At 38.8% G+C, this 18108-nt stretch overlaps 1 protein-coding gene and 2 long non-coding RNA genes across 9 annotated transcripts in view; 1 reads left to right on the forward strand and 2 right to left on the reverse strand.

The window, feature by feature from the left end:
• Nucleotides 1–10313: 10313 nt before the first annotated feature.
• On the reverse strand, nt 10314–11074 carry LOC118495751. The gene is made up of 3 exons (XR_004898179.1): nt 10785–11074; nt 10619–10667; nt 10314–10528 (listed from the first exon to the last, which is right to left on the reverse strand). It is a non-coding gene; the product is annotated as an uncharacterized LOC118495751 (long non-coding RNA).
• A 67-nt stretch (nt 11075–11141) lies between these two features.
• On the reverse strand, nt 11142–12589 carry LOC118495750. The gene is made up of 2 exons (XR_004898178.1): nt 12416–12589; nt 11142–11187 (listed from the first exon to the last, which is right to left on the reverse strand). It is a non-coding gene; the product is annotated as an uncharacterized LOC118495750 (long non-coding RNA).
• A 2356-nt stretch (nt 12590–14945) lies between these two features.
• The window catches only part of si:ch211-106h4.9 (rab effector MyRIP), a 75073-nt gene continuing 71910 nt past the window's right edge, over nt 14946–18108 (forward strand). For 3 of the 7 annotated variants that reach the window (XM_036004714.1, XM_036004719.1, XM_036004720.1), the window contains exons 1-3: nt 15089–15186; nt 15504–15688; nt 16813–16983. In XM_036004714.1, the coding sequence (XP_035860607.1) occupies nt 16850–16983 (134 nt within the window). In that variant the 5' untranslated portion in view covers nt 15089–15186; nt 15504–15688; nt 16813–16849. Of the gene's footprint in view, nt 15187–15490; nt 15689–16812; nt 16984–18108 lie in introns of all 7 variants that reach the window. The other 4 variants (XM_036004717.1, XM_036004715.1, XM_036004716.1 and 1 more) reach the window with 4 other exon arrangements.

Below are 18108 nucleotides of genomic sequence, written 5' to 3' on the forward strand. Positions count from 1 at the left end.
TGATTTATATAATAAAAAGGGAATGATTTTAAACCGTGTGCAAAAAATTTCAAACAGAATCAGAATCAGAATCAGAATCAGAAAGGGCTTTATTGCAAAGAACGTTGCACATACAAGGAATTTGTCATGGTGCTGTTGGAGCATGTCACACATTCAAATATAAGAAGGATAAAAAGAATATAAACAATATAAGTATAAACATATACACACAGTATGTATTAATAACCATAAAATAAATTTAAATAAATAGTAAAATAAGTTAAACAGTAGTGAAAAGGAACGCCACAGCAGAGTAGGTACAGTGGCATGAGGAGCCAGAGGAGTAGTTTGGAAAGAGTCAGGGTGGTTTCCGGGCCTTGTTTAGAAGGCTAGTGGCGGAGGGGAAAAAACTGTTTATGTGGCGTGAGGTTTTGGTCCTGATGGACCTCAGCCTCCTGCCAGAGGGGAGTGGCTCAAAGAGCTTGTGACCGGGGTGGGAGGGGTCAGCCACAATCTTTCCAGCACGCTTCAGAGTCCTGGTGGCGTATAGGTCCTGGAGCGGCGGCAGATTGCAGCCAATCACCTTCTCAGCTGACCGAATGACACGCTGCAGCCTGCCCTTGTCCTTGGCAGTGGCAGCAGCGTACCAGATGGTGATGGAGGATGTGAGGATGGACTCAATGATGGCTGTGTAGAAGTGCACCATCATTGTCTTTGGCAGGTTGAATTTTTCAGCTGCCGCAGGAAGTACATCCTCTGTTGTGCTTTCTTCACGAGGGAGCTGATGTTCAGCTCCCACTTGAGGTCCTGGGAGATGGTAGTTCCCAGGAAGCGGAAAGACTCCACAGTGTCAATTGTGGAGCCACAGAGGGTGATGGGGGCAGGTGGGGCTGGGTTCTTTCTGAAGTCCACAAACATCTCCACTGTCGTTAGAGCGTTGAGCTCTAGATTGTTTTGGTTGCACCAGGTCACCAGGTGGTCAGCCTCCCACCTGTAGGCGGACTCGTCTCCATCAGAGATGAGTCTGATGAGGGAGGTGTCGTCCGCAAACTTCAGAAGCTTGACGGACTGGTGACTGGAGGTGCAGCTGTTGGTGTACAGGGAGAAGAGCAGAGGAGAAAGAACGCAGCCCTGGGGCGATCCGGTGCTGATGGACTGTGAGTAGGAGACGTGTTTCCCCAGCTTCACATGCTGCTTCCTGTCAGACAGGAAGTCAGTGATCCACCTGCAGGTGGAGTCAGGCACACCTAGCTGGGAGAGCTTCTCCTGAAGCAGAGCCGGGATGATGGTGTTGAAGGCAGAGCTGAAGTCCACAAACAGGATCCTGGCATAGGTTCCTGTGGAGTCCAGGTGCCGGAGGATGTGTGTAGGGCCAGGTTGACCGCATCGTCTACAGACCTATTGGCTCTGTAGGCAAACTGCAGGGGGTCAAGCTGGATGGGGAGACAGCATCCGGTCCAGCAGCTTTCCTGGGATTCTGTCTCCTAAAGAGTCTGTTGACGTCCCTCTCGTGAATGGAGAGAGTCGTCACTGAGGTGGGAGGAGGGGTGGAGGTGGAGGGGACCTTTAAGGAGGGCATTGGTGGGGGGGGCCACGACCCTGTTGAGGTGGGGGAGGTGGAGGTGATGCACAGTGGCTGTAGCCAAGTTCACGCAGTTTATTCAAAAGAAATAATAATATAAAGGTTAAAAAAAACTATAATAATGTTAATGGTTCAGAAGGCTGAGATGATAACGGCCTACTGAGCCAACTAGGAGATAGCAGTAGAGTAGGACCATACCATCTAAAATCTAGTGATAACAACTGATAACAGCCATTCAATCAGCTGATAACATCTGAAGCAAGTGAGCGATTTTACAATGCAGTATACAATGCTATGGTCCGAGTTTTTAATGTGTAGTGATTTGAAGATGTTGTAAGACGCAACATGTACATTTAAAGGGGCTGTACTCGGCATTCAGAACATTAATATAGCAGCAAACCAATATTTCGTATGTAAAGATTTAGTGGAGTAATGGCGTCCTTAACAGAGAATTAAGTCACACTCCCTCTGTGTGTGTTGTAATCCGAGCTTCTCTGTTCTTTGTTTTGATAGCCGGTTCGCCCGTGCATGTATGTTAGTGCATGAGAGTGTGAAACATAGGTGCCTCTGTATGGAGGCAATGCCAGTCTGCTGTTTTTTCCCAAGTACAGCCCCTTTAGCACTAGATTTAGAAATAGGAGATCCTCTTTGAGACACAACCTCAGGTAAATAGTCTTCAATTAAAAATACAAACTGCTTGCTTTTCATTTCAGTGGCTTTCTTTTATTTAATGTGTAAAAAAAACAGCTGTGGAGCGCAGTACACAGAAAGTGACAAGTCTACAAAGTCCATTGATTTATAACATTGTTTTTCTTATTATAGGCTAACCACAAGGAAAATGGCATATGTGTCGTATCTCATGTCTTGCTGACAACTTCCTGAGGTTACTGCACCTAAACTTCACTGAACTGTATGAAGTCTTGGTTGAACAATATTGAACAAATCATCTTGTTATTCATTTTACAAAATGTATAGTATGTAGCCAGTGAACACAGAGAGCAGTACTACTTCATATGTTTTGAGAATATACAGAAATACATTATTTAATTTATCAGCTGACCACTAATGAACACTAATGAAAGAGAAACTTTCACAGCTGTAATCAAATTAGTAACAGACTGTGGTTATACTGGGCAGCTCTCAGTTTACTAACATGTTTAGCATTTAAATGAAACTGTTTGCTCTTATTAAGCAAAAAGCTTATTCTGAGGTTTGCTGTTTATCAGAAAGTTATAGCTAACCTCACATAGAATATCAATAATCAAAGCCCTAAAAGATGTATTCTTAATTCAAACACTTTATTTTGTTTGTTTGCAAGTACACAGAGTGAACCTTATAATCAACAGCACTGACATTTGTAAGCAATTTATCAGAGCATCCGTAAAGACAAAACTATTACATTTACAGAACTGATTTTAAATGATTTTAACAAAACTATGTCTTTAGCAATGTGATTCTTCTTCAAATTTAGCCTCCGATATGATTTACGGTAATAATGGCTGAATTAACCTGCAGGGAACACACACAATCAGCAATTCAAAAGATGGTTTAAAGGATGGTTATCCTTTTTTTAATTTGTTTTTCCAGTTTTTTTATGTGTAAAATTGCTGAGGAGCACATACAGTTGAACAATACTAACAATTAGACGATGTGAGCAGAACAAGTTCAAGTTCAATACTTTATTGCCATGTCAAGACAGTTGATTGGAATTAGTCTTGGTGCTAATCAGGTAAAAAAAGGCAATACATACACAGGAACATACAGTACATACCCAGAGTAAAACATAACAAAAAATAACTGTAGGGAATTAACTGTATCAAAAATAGTAGCTAGTAGCAAAAAACGATGCAGTAACATTGATTAATGTTATATTTCATGGCTTGCTGGCACGTTTTCATCACAGGAGTAAGGAGAAGTATTGACCTTTAATGTAGCTGTTGGGAGCCTTATCATATTGGCATTGGATATAAAGACTTTCCATTCACAATGCAAAGTTCATGCAATGATTGATTATTGTCACCACATGGCAAAGCAAAAGAGAAAAGCTTTCTTGAAGAGAAGATGCAGGTTTTCACGTCTGTCTTCAGGAGTTAAGTCAGGCTTATTCGGTTTCAACCCTGACATAAAAAAGGAGAAAAGTCACTGACATGTAAAAAAAAAACCCATCTCAATATATGTCTGTTCAAGTCAATCAATTAATTAATCTAGCGGTTGATTAAATTAAAAATATGAAGCACATTTACCTTGTTTTGTCTAAAGCCAACAGTGGGGGGATGGGTTGGTGTATTTGGAATCTGTAAACAGAGAATAAAAGAGAGTCTCAAACAGCTCAAAGATAATAAAACAGCAGTATAACAGCTTGGCTTACTCTGTTTTCTGTCTGCAGGTGTCGTGCCTGAAGGCAGCACCAACAGCAGCATAGGACACCCCTAACATTACAGACTCGACCTACTTATTTGTTTGTATTATTCTTTTCCAGTAATTTGTATTAAATACCTTTTCGTCTTCACCATCGAGGTTAAACTGTGACAGAACAAACACAAAAAATGATGAACTGATATCAGCGTTGCAATCAACACAAAACAAACTCACCGACTGGTATCAGCCTCTTCAATGATGAGTATCTACTGTTTTTTAAAATTCTGGGGATATTTACTTTTATATTGTAAATTAAAAAGAAAAACTATAAAATCAAGGAAATTTTGTTTTACCTTTCCTATGCTTGAACATGCACCCGGCCTCAACCTGCAGTTGGGTGCTCGTCGTTTATCTCTTTGTCTTCTCCTTTCTCTTTCGTGCACACTTACTCCCTCCAGCTATAACAAAATCAGGAGAAATTAGACCTTGTTTTTTTTTGTCTACAGCTCTAATGTGTACTTTTATTCAAAGTCACTGGTATACATCTGTGCTGTGACTCCAAAATGCCAATACAAACCGAAAAAATCCTCGTGTTTCACAGCTCACTTGCAGCAATATGTTTGACATTTAGACTGAAACAGTCCTGCGAGAAAACACAACTTGAATCAAAGATTTTGCAGCTCCTGCATGGATCTTCTTACCAGATCAGGAGACTCTTGTTGTTGTCGTTGTTGATCATCAGGCACCAGAGCGGCTGCATCAGCAGAAGTAAAGGATGTGATGAGCAGGAAAACCTGCAGACCCAACAGGACCAGCAGCACACTTTTGTACATGGCTGATGAACTGAAGAGTTTGAAACACACAGATCTTTATATACTCACTGCTGACTAATCATTTCCATGTGAACAACATGGGAGGCAGTTAAAAGGGTGTGTGCACATGCAGCATTCACGCCCTGAAATCTCTGCTTCCTTTTGTTTCAAATCCTCTGGAAAATTTTCAAGGAAGGTAACACTTGGGAATTTTGCGAAATTAACCCACACCCTAACCTGCCAGCCCAATTGGAACAAAAGCTGTCTTTTGATGCTCCGCCTGAACAACAGGTTTGATATTTGACATAAATATGAGGAAACACTGTTAAAATGCAAGATAACCCATTCACATGCACATCCACCTGTACACTATTTGAAATGGTTTGTTTAACTACAAGTCCAATTTAACCTTGACTTTGTTTATGTGACTGATATCTCTGCTTCTTTCAATCATTGCATGTATCCGTGAAATTGTTATTTTGTATTTTCCCCCTGCAGTCTTGGACATTTTCCTGAAATATCTTGTTCTTTAGCTGCCAAATGCTCCACTATGTTCAACTGGGGTCTGTCTGCTGTTTGCAGACCAGAAACATGACTCCAAATGAATGCTACCCACCTCTCTCCTGATTGATCACTGTTTGTCTGTAGGTCATATTGTCGTATTTATTTTCACAGTTTCGTGAAAAAAAGTGGTGGTCAGCCCGTTGTCACATGAAAATTGTTTCTTTTTTTTCACCTGATGAACCTCTTCAATATCTAATTTACTGTAATAAGGGAAGATTTGAACTTAAGGGAAATATATATTTACCTATAAGTTAGTACCTTGTTCACTCTTTGCATCTGAAAAAAGGAAATACTTTTGAAACGTCCTTAGTAAATAAAACACTAGCAGTGTGGTATGGAAAAATCTGATTTTGAGATAGTGGACCAAATGTGCATTTAGCAGCGAGCAAAGAAACTGAACGGTGTTTTATTATTAATTAGTAATAAAATAATAATGCAATGTTGTCCACTGCTGATGTGCCCTTGAGCAAATAAGCAACCCTAGTTGCTCTAGTACTTCTTTGTGACTGCCAGTGCCACTAACATACGGTGGTCAATACAGGGCACCTCTAAGTGTACATGAGGGGAATCGTGCCTGTTTATAGAAAAGCTTCTTCTGTGTTGTGATGTTTGTCAGAAAGACATTCTTACGTAAAAGCAGTGTGATAATGGAAGCTGAAGAGTTGATACACTCCATGTGGACTTTTACACCAACCACATTACTTTGCAACAAAGCACATAAAGTAAACTATTTCTGTAAAAAAATAAAATCAAGGCCAAATGGCTCCATCTTGCGGTCACATTATGCAGCACTTGGAATATCAGATCATAAAAAGTAGATTGCCTCTTTAAAAAGTAGTATTAGTTTAGTATCACTAAAGACTAAAGACCTAAATCATTTTTGTTTTAACTACTACATTTATTGTAATGATATCAAACCGTTTAATCAAGTCTTTGTCATTGAAAACAGCTAAACTAGATATAATATGCGACATGTTTGAATTTGTTTTGCAATTGTACATTTTCTTAGTTAGATCAGACAATTGAAACCGCTCTCTTTTCTACAGTAAATCTAAGGCTACAGCCAGCAAAAGGTTAGGAGATATAACATTTAAATTAGTGAGCTTTAGGAGTGCTGGTAGGTGAGACAGGCTAGATACTGCAAGTGTATGTGAATAAGTGTATTTATATAACTAACTATTTATTTAATCTGACGATCCCCAAATGTCATAATCTGCTTCTTTAATTGATAACTGATTTATACACTTGTTAAGGATAGAGCAGAGACAAATATTTCTCATTTTAAGAGATGAATACAGTGTCAAACAAACCCTGTACCATGAACATAATAAATCCGTGGGTATTCACAAGCACTACAATACAACTTTTTGTCTTCGAAAATTACATTGAAAATAAATGACATATGCAACCTTTGTGCAGAAAATCATTTGTGCGGATGACATCTAGAGTTGGGTTGATTGGAGTGGAACGCTCAGGTCTCCCAGTTTGTATTCAAGTGGAAACATGGTGCCGGCATATCGTACCAGTATACCACCAAAACACTACTGGTCCTAGAGAGAGAGAGAACTGTTAACTGAGTATACTGTAATTTACATTAGAGGTTCATTGTAGTTACATTTGCAAAATACACTCAAAATCAAACAAGTTAAGTTTTAGCGGGAAGCCACATCCTCCATGTAACCAGCCACATGGCTTTTTCGGCTGCTTTGATCCTGTTCTTTTTTCCCCTCTTGCCACCTACAGTGCAGTATAACAAAATGAGCATAATAATGACAAAATGCATTATTTTACACAGAAAACCACCTTCTACTGTTCCACTATACATTTTTAATTTGTAATCTTTGTGGATAGAAATTACTGCAAATCCAAACAGATTTTTTTAAATTTTTATTTGAATCTTTCTTTCTCAGCAACATGTTTGACATTTACACCTAAACATTCCAACAAGAAAACACAATGTGAATCCATCGTCCTTTGGGAAAGCTCCATCAGTACATTTCTTACCAAATCAATAGACTGTTGTTGATGATCATCTGTCACAAGAGCGGCTGCATCAGTAGAAGTGAATGATGTGATGAGCAGGAAAGCCTGCAGACACCACAGGACTAGCAGCACACTTCTGTCCATGACTGATGAACTGAAGCCCGCTCAAAGCCTTTATATGCTCGCTGGAACCAATACGGACAAAGAGGAAGTTATAACAGGATGTCTGCCATGCTGCATTAGGCTACTGTCAGCATGATGCAAGTCACACTTAAAGGTGCAAAGTAAGTGATGCTGTGCAACGATTGTTGATATTTGAACTCAACTGCCAAACAAATACACCCCTTCAGAAGCTCCGCCCCCCAGATTCACAGTTAGATAACTACTGGCCGGCCGGCACAGTCTCATGCCGCCTCTACCTCTACCATCAACTGTTGCCGCCTGTTGCCAGTTGGCTGGAATATTGTTTTGTGGCTAATGCATTCCTTTCTGTTTATTTTCCATTTACAGAGCCAAGGGCCCGTTTCAGGAAGGAGGTTTAGCAAACTCTGAGTCTAACCCTGAACTCTGAGTTGATTTACCCTGAGATGGGAAACTCTGAGTTTTCGGTTCCAGAACAGTTGATTTGAGTTGGTTCAATCAATTCAGAGTAGGTTCACTCAGAGTTAAGCGCATGCACCACCACTATAAAAAGCATGAATGGAGCCATGATACTACGATTCACCATGGCAACAACCACAAAAAAATCGGTCAGTGTATTTAGCCCCTCTGGAACTGGAAATACTTATGTGTACATACAGCGAGTTTGAACATATATTTCATTAAAAAAAACAACAACACAGCTGCTGCTGCTGCTGCTGCTGCTGCAAAAGAGCGAGAATTGGCGTGGGAGAAAATTGCTGCTCGAGCTATGCGTAGGTTCCAATATAGTGTTTTAATTTAAAATGTAATCACAAGTATAGCCTAATATTACTGGTGAAAACTGGTGGACGCTAGCGATATGAGGACAGATAAAGTTATGTACATTTCTGATGGACTGTGAAAAAAAAGTATCCTCCCTAATAGTTAGATATCTGGAAATGAAAATACATAGTTGGGGCATCAATATCATCTCCTGACGTATGTTTAACTCTCTGCGAAGTTATAGGCCTACAGCTTCTTCATCATCGTCGACAACAGGACATGCCATGTTCGAGAAAAAAACGTTTTATAGTCTGCTTAACAGAGTTAATAAACCAACACTGTTTTTGTATTCATGCAGATAACAAACTGCACTAAATTGCGCCTGATACAGACTGAATGAATGAATGAGGAAATGAAAGAGCGCTGTGTCAGAGGGAGGAGACTGAGAGGAACTCGAGGTTTCTTGAAGAAAACCTGCTCCCGAACAGGTTAGGTTCACAGGCTCAGTTACCATAGTAACTGACTCTGAGGTTGAGTTGTGAGTTGAGATCTCATCTTTTGAGCATAATTGAAATGTTGAAATGTTCCTGTTTTCTGGTGATTTTTTCTGCAACAATTTGTGCCTTTTCTGCATCAACTTATGGTGCAAATGTCTTTATTTATGTAAAGGAAATTATAATAGGTTTTTTTGCAGGGGGTTGCCCTGGCCAGTTGTGATTATTGGGGGGGGGGGGTTGTAACCCGCCCATGCCCCCTGTCAATTATTATTATTTCACTCATTTCAGCCGGATGTCCATTTCCTTCCGCTCTCTATGTGTTGTAATTTTAAACTCTGGGAGATTTATGAGGACTATGGTTAACTGCTCCTCAGATCTCTGCAGGGTAAATCCAGACAGCTAGCTAGACTATCTGTCCAATCTGAGTTTTCTGTTGCACGACTAAAACAACTTTTGAACGTACACATGTTCCACCAAAACAAGTTCCTTCCAGAGGCTTTTTTGCAGCTGCACCGAAGCTCAGCTCGGCACTTAGCACCACCCAAGACGATTGTGATTGGTTTAAAGAAATGCCAATAAACCAGAGCACGTTTTTCTCCCATCCTGGAATGCTGTGTGGACTAGCCAGAACCTCCTCTGCAGCGCTGTGGAGGAAGGTCTGGCAAAGCGAGACTACTTACCAGCTAACCTGACACGCCAGATGGTTTGTTAAAGCTATAGTGTGTGGTTTCTGTCGCCAGTTCTGTCAGTTGCTAGTAACATTTATCCCGTCAAATGAAGGAGGGCACGGAGGAATACAAAAAACATGATGGTAATTATCTTGTAAGTGATGATTGCGAGGGGTTGCTTTTGTATTAGTTTATGCATTGTTTTTTGAGGAAAGCGCTGCATATTATACCTTTAAGATCACTGTTGTTATAATTAGATGCTTTTCAGATGAGTGATAACTGTTGTAAGACGTGAACAAATGTTGCACCAAAAAACACTTTTATGGAACAATAATGAGGAAGCATCACAGCAATTGAGCAATATAAAGAAATAAATACAAGGTATAACAACCTCCATCTCTCATCAACTTCTAATTTTTATTATGTTGTAATATGTCCAAAAACTCTCGAACTCTCGAAAATAAAACGAATAAGAGTATTTCCCAAAATGTCAAACTTTTACTTAAAATGTTAAAGTAGGGTAGAGTAGTGTCCTGCCTTATGCATCAAGTTATTGTTTATTGTGTCAAATTGTTAAGAAATACGTATATATTTAACATATGTTAAACAGTTTAAACAATCCTTGTCATTAAAAAGCACATGGAATAATAGTTGCAGTGTGTTTGCAAAAGATGTATTACCTTTATCTGACAGTTTTTTTATGTTCATCCAAATGTTTGGCTTTTGCTTAGCTTTCATGTGTACACAGTGCAACCATGCAAAAGAGAATTAGCGGCTCAAATTGAAATGTAAATCTTTCACCAGTTTAGGGAAGCAGTTGTGATCATTGTCACTGCTTAAAGACCAGCTGGGACAACAAAGAGACTAAGTAAAACAAAAGGTGTGTTCATTCTTTCATTGTTTTTAATCAGTAGTACATTTTATTGTGATATGTATACATTGTAGAGGAACATATACTGTAAAACAATGTACTGTAAGCACTTTATTCAGCACAGCAGTGAGTAATTCTGTCACTCACTATTGACCATGCAGCTGTTGACAGCAATAGCATTTGAGCATTGAGCCAATGGACTTTGCTTTAAACAATTCACTAACAGCGCACTATCAATCACTGAATCTATTACTATCTATCACCACGCCCATCCCTCTGTCCATCCATCCTTCTGTAAGAATTCCTCTGGTCTGCACAAAGAGAGAGTGAGACACAAAGAAAGAAGTTACACGAAATGGCTTCTCAACTGACATTTGCTAAGCCCCAGCCCCATTACTTACTGTTGCTACACTGTCTTGTTGGCCCGTCCATTTTTATTTTTTCCAAATCCTGCTGATTGATAGCACAAATGATCTTTCTCTCTAGTCACAATTTTAATGTATATTTTGTCTTTTAATCAAGCATGCTGGGTATATATGTGTGTTCACATGAGGAATAATCTCTTACCCAGTGGGAGGAGAAGGAGGAGGAGGACGAGGAAGGGTCTGTAATAGAGATAGTTATAAAATTTACAGCAGCAGAACAGTTCAAAGAATTATATTTCTGAATTAACAAATAACAACCCAGCAGTTTTCAGAACTATTATTGATACAACTTGCTCAGCCATTCAATTATGAGCAAAATTAAAATGTTCTGACAGTGATGATCTTTTGCAACTGTTTATTGAGATGCAGATTCTGAGAGATTTAGTAACCTAATTGTAAAAATAGAAAGGAATAAAATCTGCATTAACCAAGTTTGATCTTACTCTTGCCATCGGTCCACATGCTCCTGGTTTCCAGCTACAGTTGGAATATCTTGCACGTCTGTTTCCAAATGTCTCTCTGTTGTGGTCATTTCTACTCCCCACCTATAACAAATTGCAGTTGTCAATTCCCAATGAATTGATGAGCTACAAATTGCTAATTCAAATAGATAAAAATCTTTATGCTTAAAATTACAGCCCACACAGTGTGTGTGGGGGTTCTCAATAAAATACTGGGTACTTATACTGGGACAAATATGTAAATACAAGGAAGAGGTGAGGGAATAAGGGGGTAACAAGTTGTTATTAAAAGGGACTTAGAAATAAATAACACTGTAAGTACTTTTTAGGTTACTAAGTATTTAGTAATTACATGGAACAGTAATGTTACAGGGTAACAAGGCAAAAAAAATGGGAAAATGGGGTGATAGTGTCAATATTGCAATGAAATTATTTGTGGTTTAATTTATTTAAAACAATGATATATACCTTAAAACATATTTTGTAAAAAGATTTATAAATACAGTACATGCACTTGTAATTGTACAAAACAGAGAACAGGGAAGAAAGGTGTGCTTTTACTTTAGCTTCAGCTATAAAACAGTATGCATGTTTTTAAAATGCTGGGAGAGCAATGTTGTGATGATTCATCCATCTGGTGATCTAAACTGATTCTAAACTCCTCTGAGAAAACAATTTACATAGTTTGGCTACTTAGTACTTTTAATGCAACCCTGTCTCCTAGAAATTGCATTAAAACACATCTTATTTGCAATAGTATATGTTTTGAAGGAAACGTAATGCCGGTCAGATTACATTTTCTATTAATACTATACAATACAATTAACGTATCTGACAAGTCGCAAAAATGTTACAGCTGAATAGCAGTGAAATGTTCAATGACCAACATTTCTGATATTGTAAAAAGAATGGTGACAACATGATTGTTACATTTTATATTGTTTTGTTTAGGCTTTGGCAGCCCTTGGTTAAGGTTAGGAAAATATAAAGGTCTTGGTTTAATACAGGTAAAGTCTGCGGTGACCACCACGCCCACCTCTGCGACCTCGGTGGGTGTTGTGCTCCACTTCATCAAAGAAAACACTGCAGGGTGAACATAATCCAGGCAGCGATTACGTTTGTCAGCATATTTGTTTTTAATTGGATATTCATATGTATAACATTGTATTATGCAGGCTGTCACCTGAAACCCATCTAATTTAGCAAGCATCATGCACGTTTAATATTTAGACCTGACTCTGAGAGAAAACAATTGTCAATAAGGACATTGTGACAATACCAGAAGCCTTTCACAGTCAGTGGATCTTCTTACCCTATAAGGAGGCAGTTGTTGAGGATCTGTCACCAGAGCGGCTGCATTAGTACAAGTAAAGGATGCGATGAGCAGGAAAACCTGCAGACCCAACAGGAGCAGCAGCACACTTCTGTCCATGACTGAAGAGTTTGAAACAGCTGTTAAACACACGTCTTTATATACTCACTGCCAACCAACAAGCTTGTTTGTTTAACCACAAGACTAATTTAACCATGATATATCTGCTTCCTTCCTGCAGTCCCTCCTTGGAAATTCCGTGATCATATCATGCCAGCAGGTTTACAGAGAAATTAACTTTTGTGCTTCCAGTCACATAGAGCTCATGATATTTTACAACCTCTCAGTTAGACAATACTGTGTTGAAATATTTGATGAAACCAAACTATCTTGCACAGAAGTTTTTATACAGTATATCCAAAGACCACTGAGACTTCCTCATCAACCTAATCAGAAAAAACTCATTTTGGGGCTTAAAAAAGTTAAGGTCTCTAGTAACTACCTAGTTTAGTCATTCATTAAATATAGTTGCACTGTTAAAACTTAAGAAATTAGATTAGCAGCAAAAACTGCTTCAATTCAATATCAATATCTGTTTCTGTCAGATTGTATCTGGCCATGAAAGTTTATTTTTTGATATGCCTGGTTTGTTAGATGTATATCAAAATATCAACATACGTATAGAACAAGAGGTAAATGAAAGAATGTGTTTTAGTCATTTGTGTTAACATTATTACCATTACTCTTCTTACGAAATAAATCACTTCTGATGTAAAATAACGAGGAAGTAGGCTACCACTGAAACACACACACTCACACACATGCAAGCGCGCACACACACACACACACACACACACACACACACACACACACACACACACACACACACACACACACACACACACACACACACACACACACACTATGTTTTGAAATCAACTAACAAAAAATTTAACTAACCAGAAATATGAGTGCTATTTCATGTCTGGTAATTCTGTCCTGTCTGTCTAAAATAAATAAATTCTTTATTTGCCAAGGACATTTTTACATATACAAGGACTGTATCTTCTGCATTTAGCACATCCTAACTATTTAGGAGCAGTGGACAGCCATAGTCCGTCGCCCAGGGACCAACAGTTGTAATGCCAGTACATTTGTTAAGGGCAATGCAGGTGTTACCTAGCATGTCACACAAGGGGACTAAAAGTTCTTCAAAAAGATGCAAAACAACCACAAAGAGATGAAAAACAACTGTTGAGTGATTTGTAGTCATTTTGTGTCTGAATGTCTTACTGCTATGCAGGAGGGGTCAAGGGCCCACATGTCTGTGCTCAGGGTCCCAACTAAATTATAATCAAAGAGAAAGAAACATTTATTATCAACCACTGAACAAAATGAACAGACAATACAGAGTAGCAGATTATCTGGACACTGTAAGGGACCAGAAATTGAAAAAGACATTGCTCATAGACTCATTCTCATCGTCTAGACTAGTCAGCACAGACAAACTTGGCAACCCAAAGAAAAACCACTTCCTTCTACACTGCAGTCTGTGTAAAGACAAAATACCCAAGCCCTTTACCAAAACTGAAATCCCAAGAATTTTACTCACTCTCAGACATAAAAGAGAGAAATATTGCATTGGAAGCAGAAAAATATCTCAGAGCACATCATCACCATTGCATTCAACTGCTGACTATCATGTAATCATATGTAATCAACTCTATTTGTTTTAAGTATGTATTTCTTTTTGTCAGTATGTTAAATATGTAACATACATAGCAGTATGTATGTATGTATATACGTATATAAAATGTGTATAAATAATATAAATGCAGTAAAAGTAATAACTATAGGCAGCAGTCAGATAAATGTAGTGAAAAGTACAATATCTCCTTCTGAAATGTAGTAGAGTATAAGTAAAAAAGTTGCAAGTAAATGTAGCCTACTACTCAGTTACATTCCACTACTATACTGTATTTATGACTAACTTTCCTCGTCAGTTCAAACTGTAATTCTCCACCTGGCCACTAGTTGCTAGCAGCGTTTTTCATCTTTGGCAGTCCCCACGTGCACACCTGCTCCTCATTATCCAATCAGACTCCAGCTTTCTCCAGACTCCTCTACCGCCGGTCTGTCCGTGGCTCTCCAGCATTGATCCTGTTTCATGAAACAGGATGCAATTGTATCCTCAACTACTCGGCACGTGAGTCTGCTTTGTGTTACACATTCTTACAGTTATTTATGGAAGTTATTGTAATACAGTGACAACTATAAATTAAGATTTAAAATGAATTATTGCACACACGTAAGACATATGTCCCAGAAATTCAACGTATTTTCCGTTAGAAGTCTCCTTAAAGACAAATCCTCCGCACTCGTAATCAGAATCCGCCTGTAAGTAGTATAGGCCTAATCATTTTCTCTCTCACTTGTTAACACAAACTTTCATCACTTCCATGTGGTCTAATTCCTTGTTCTCAGCAGAGAAACACCCGGTTCAGGCTTTATCCTGTTTTTCTCTCAGAAACCGGGACAGGCTGCACGGATCAGACCTGCAGCGGTGAAACTTCTCCTTAACCAAAGAAAGAGGAAAGATTGTACAAGCGTCTTGGAGACTTTATATTTTAATATTTCTTTTGGCGACAGCTCACAGAGGCTAATTCACACGAGGAGTAAACGGGTAGCATCGTGTTTCCCCCCCTCTGTGTGGCCGTGAATGTTCACCGGTGGTCAGTTTCCCCCAGCCAGAACAACAGACTCAGAGATCGGTGAGTTTTTATACATACATACATACAAACACACACACACACACACACACACACACACACACACACACACACACACACACGCGCACACACACTGAATGTTGTCAGTGGCCTGCACTAAAATCATTATCACTAGAATATTTGATTATTGTGTCTGTGATGATCACTCATGAGGAAAGTCGCCTTTTAATTCTGGTATTTATTCCAAAATCCAATGCATTGGAAGTGCATTAAGTACGTATGGTTAATGTTAAGATAACAGTATTGCTTGGACTGGCATGTTGGCAAATAAATGAATCTTAAACAGCTCTCCTCTACAGGTGAACTCCACATCCACAGGGATTCACTGGAGACACCCTGATCTGCTGTCATGTTGGCTTCAATCACAGAAAGGGTTGGCCTCAACCTTATGTCTGACAGAGAGAGATTTCATCCTCAGGAATGCTAATGCCTAAGGCTAAAACCCAAATCCTGCTCGGTGTTAATACCCCTGATTTACTTGTGTAAGTGGCTTGAGTTTTAAGTGCTTATGGACACAGTTATGTACGTATGTTAACCAGGAGTTTTTTTTTATGTGTATGAGCTGCCAGGTTAGCGTTTATGCAACAGATGTTATTTTAATTCACTATCATACAGTCTGTGGGACTCTATCCATGTTTACTTATTCCACAAAATGTTAATGTACCTGTACTGCCTTACAAAGTGAAATACATTATTATTATTTTTTTTTTAAAAGGTTTAGTTCATGATAAAAGAATGTACACAGTTGACAGTTTATGAGGTACACCCAGCTAAAACTAATGCAGTTGAATACAACAAGACATCCGACCTTCATGATGTTGATAATGTTCAGTTTTTGTTGAAACTGTTTCAGAGAGGTGTTGACTTCCCTTAATGATGATTTTAGAGGATGTAGTTTGTGGTGTCGTTGAACTGTATTTCCACCCAGTCACATCCACAGCTGGTAACAGGTGAATTAGGTGTTAATAACACCTCTAGGCAGTTAAAATCTCTGTCTACACAGAATAAATTTAAATGATTGAGTTTATTTATATAACCTCATTCAAAGTGCTTTTACAAACCTCATAAAGCACAAGAGCACATGCATTATGCACTTGTATTGTTCAGCATCATAAACCATTATTAACAGTGGTGGAAGAAGTAATCAGATCGTTTACTTTTACCCTCATTTACTTTTACACTCTGCATTTAAATTTTAATCTATGCATTAAAATGTACTACATTAATGTTGCACCTGGTAAAGTTGGCTTATATTTTGATTATGTAAACTGCTGGGTTGCTTGTGAATTTTACCAATATAACCCTAACTCTAATCAATAGTCTTATCTTCATCCATAATAATAATCATTTATTTGTTGATTATATTCTGTTTGATTAATCGTCATCTGCGAAGTAATGGTATTAAATCATAATGTGTGGTAGTAGAGTAGAAAGAGCAGAAATGGAAATACTTAGTAAAGTAGAAGTACATAAAAATTGTACTTAAGTACAGTCCTTGAGTAAATATTCTTTCCACCACTGATTATTAACACTACTCTGTGCACTTGTCTAGCTTATTAGTTTACTTTGGTGTTTGTTTTTTCTTGATGTATATTTTTCTCTTTTATAGATAACAGCAAGCTGACTGATTGGTCAGAGGGGTTGAATGGCAGCCAGAGGTGTGTCAGCGATGGGCAGGAAGATAGATCTGTCGGGGCTAAAGGACAATGAGGCGGAGCATGTGCTGCAGGTGGTGCAGAGGGACATGAGGCTACGAAAGAAGGAGGAGGAACGCCTCAGGTTAGTTCTGACCTCCATGGAGACTTTTAACACGTAAAACAGGCAAGTGTATATTTACTAGTTAGGGTCAGTGGTGGAGGAAGTATTCAGACAACCACAAGTAAACGTCCTGCGTTAACTTAAAAGTACAAGAGTATTAATATATTAATATATCACCATTGACATCTCTGTGGTAGTCCCCACCCAGACCGCTAGGAACCTGGGTCTGATACTCAACTCTCCCTTACTGCAACAAACGGATCATGTAGATACATGCTGCACAACATCAGGAGGAAACATCCTTTTCTAACGCAGAATGCGGCTCAGGTTCTAGTTTAGTCCCCTCAGCTTTATAGAGCATTTTAGTGTCTTTTAGTCAGCCCTCAGTTTTACTGCTTTGGTTCAGTTTCACTGCTCTCTGTGTTGTTTTGAGTGGAAGCAGGCAGCTGTTTTTTTTTGTTTTTTTTAAATGAAAATACTCCAAGCCAAGGTACACTACCTGCTCGGCACCAAACAGCAGAGAGACATAGTTAGGCACCAGCTGGTAAACATAGTGGAGCATTTAGCAGCTAAAGAGACAGATATTTCCCTCAGTTGGTGGTTAGTTAGTAAATATTGGAGTTATATTCATCAGGTGGACACAAACAACTCCACATGAATGACAATGTTGCTACACATCTGCTGGATGTGTCAATAGGAATTTGTTGGCTAACAATACTGTATACTGTACAAATGTTCTAAGCTCGAGGCGCTGCCCCCACTGTGTCATAAAAAATAAAAAATACTTGCCAAGGTTTAAAGTGTAAACTTTTGTTGGCATTCTAAACCTGCAATAATGGATTTTTCTTTGGCCACTTGAGAGCAGCTGCAACTGCATCAACATTATTCCTTTGGAGTCGTGTGAGAGACGAACCAAAACATTAAACTTATGGAGAGGACAGCTAAACAATAAGCTGAAACTCTACAAAGCTCTGTAAAGCTGTGGGGAGTTGCAGATTCAGGTGACAATTCTCAGTTCATCACTATATGCGATCTTTATCACATTGTCATTTGATACATTGTAGTTGATTGTTGATTTCAGCCGCTTTCTATTTAGTTTGTAATTGTATATGCAATATACATTCACATTGTGTGGGGTTCAGTGTG

This window comes from Sander lucioperca, chromosome 9, assembly GCF_008315115.2.
Source record: "Sander lucioperca isolate FBNREF2018 chromosome 9, SLUC_FBN_1.2, whole genome shotgun sequence".
In the NCBI taxonomy this organism is placed as follows: domain Eukaryota; kingdom Metazoa; phylum Chordata; class Actinopteri; order Perciformes; family Percidae; genus Sander; species Sander lucioperca.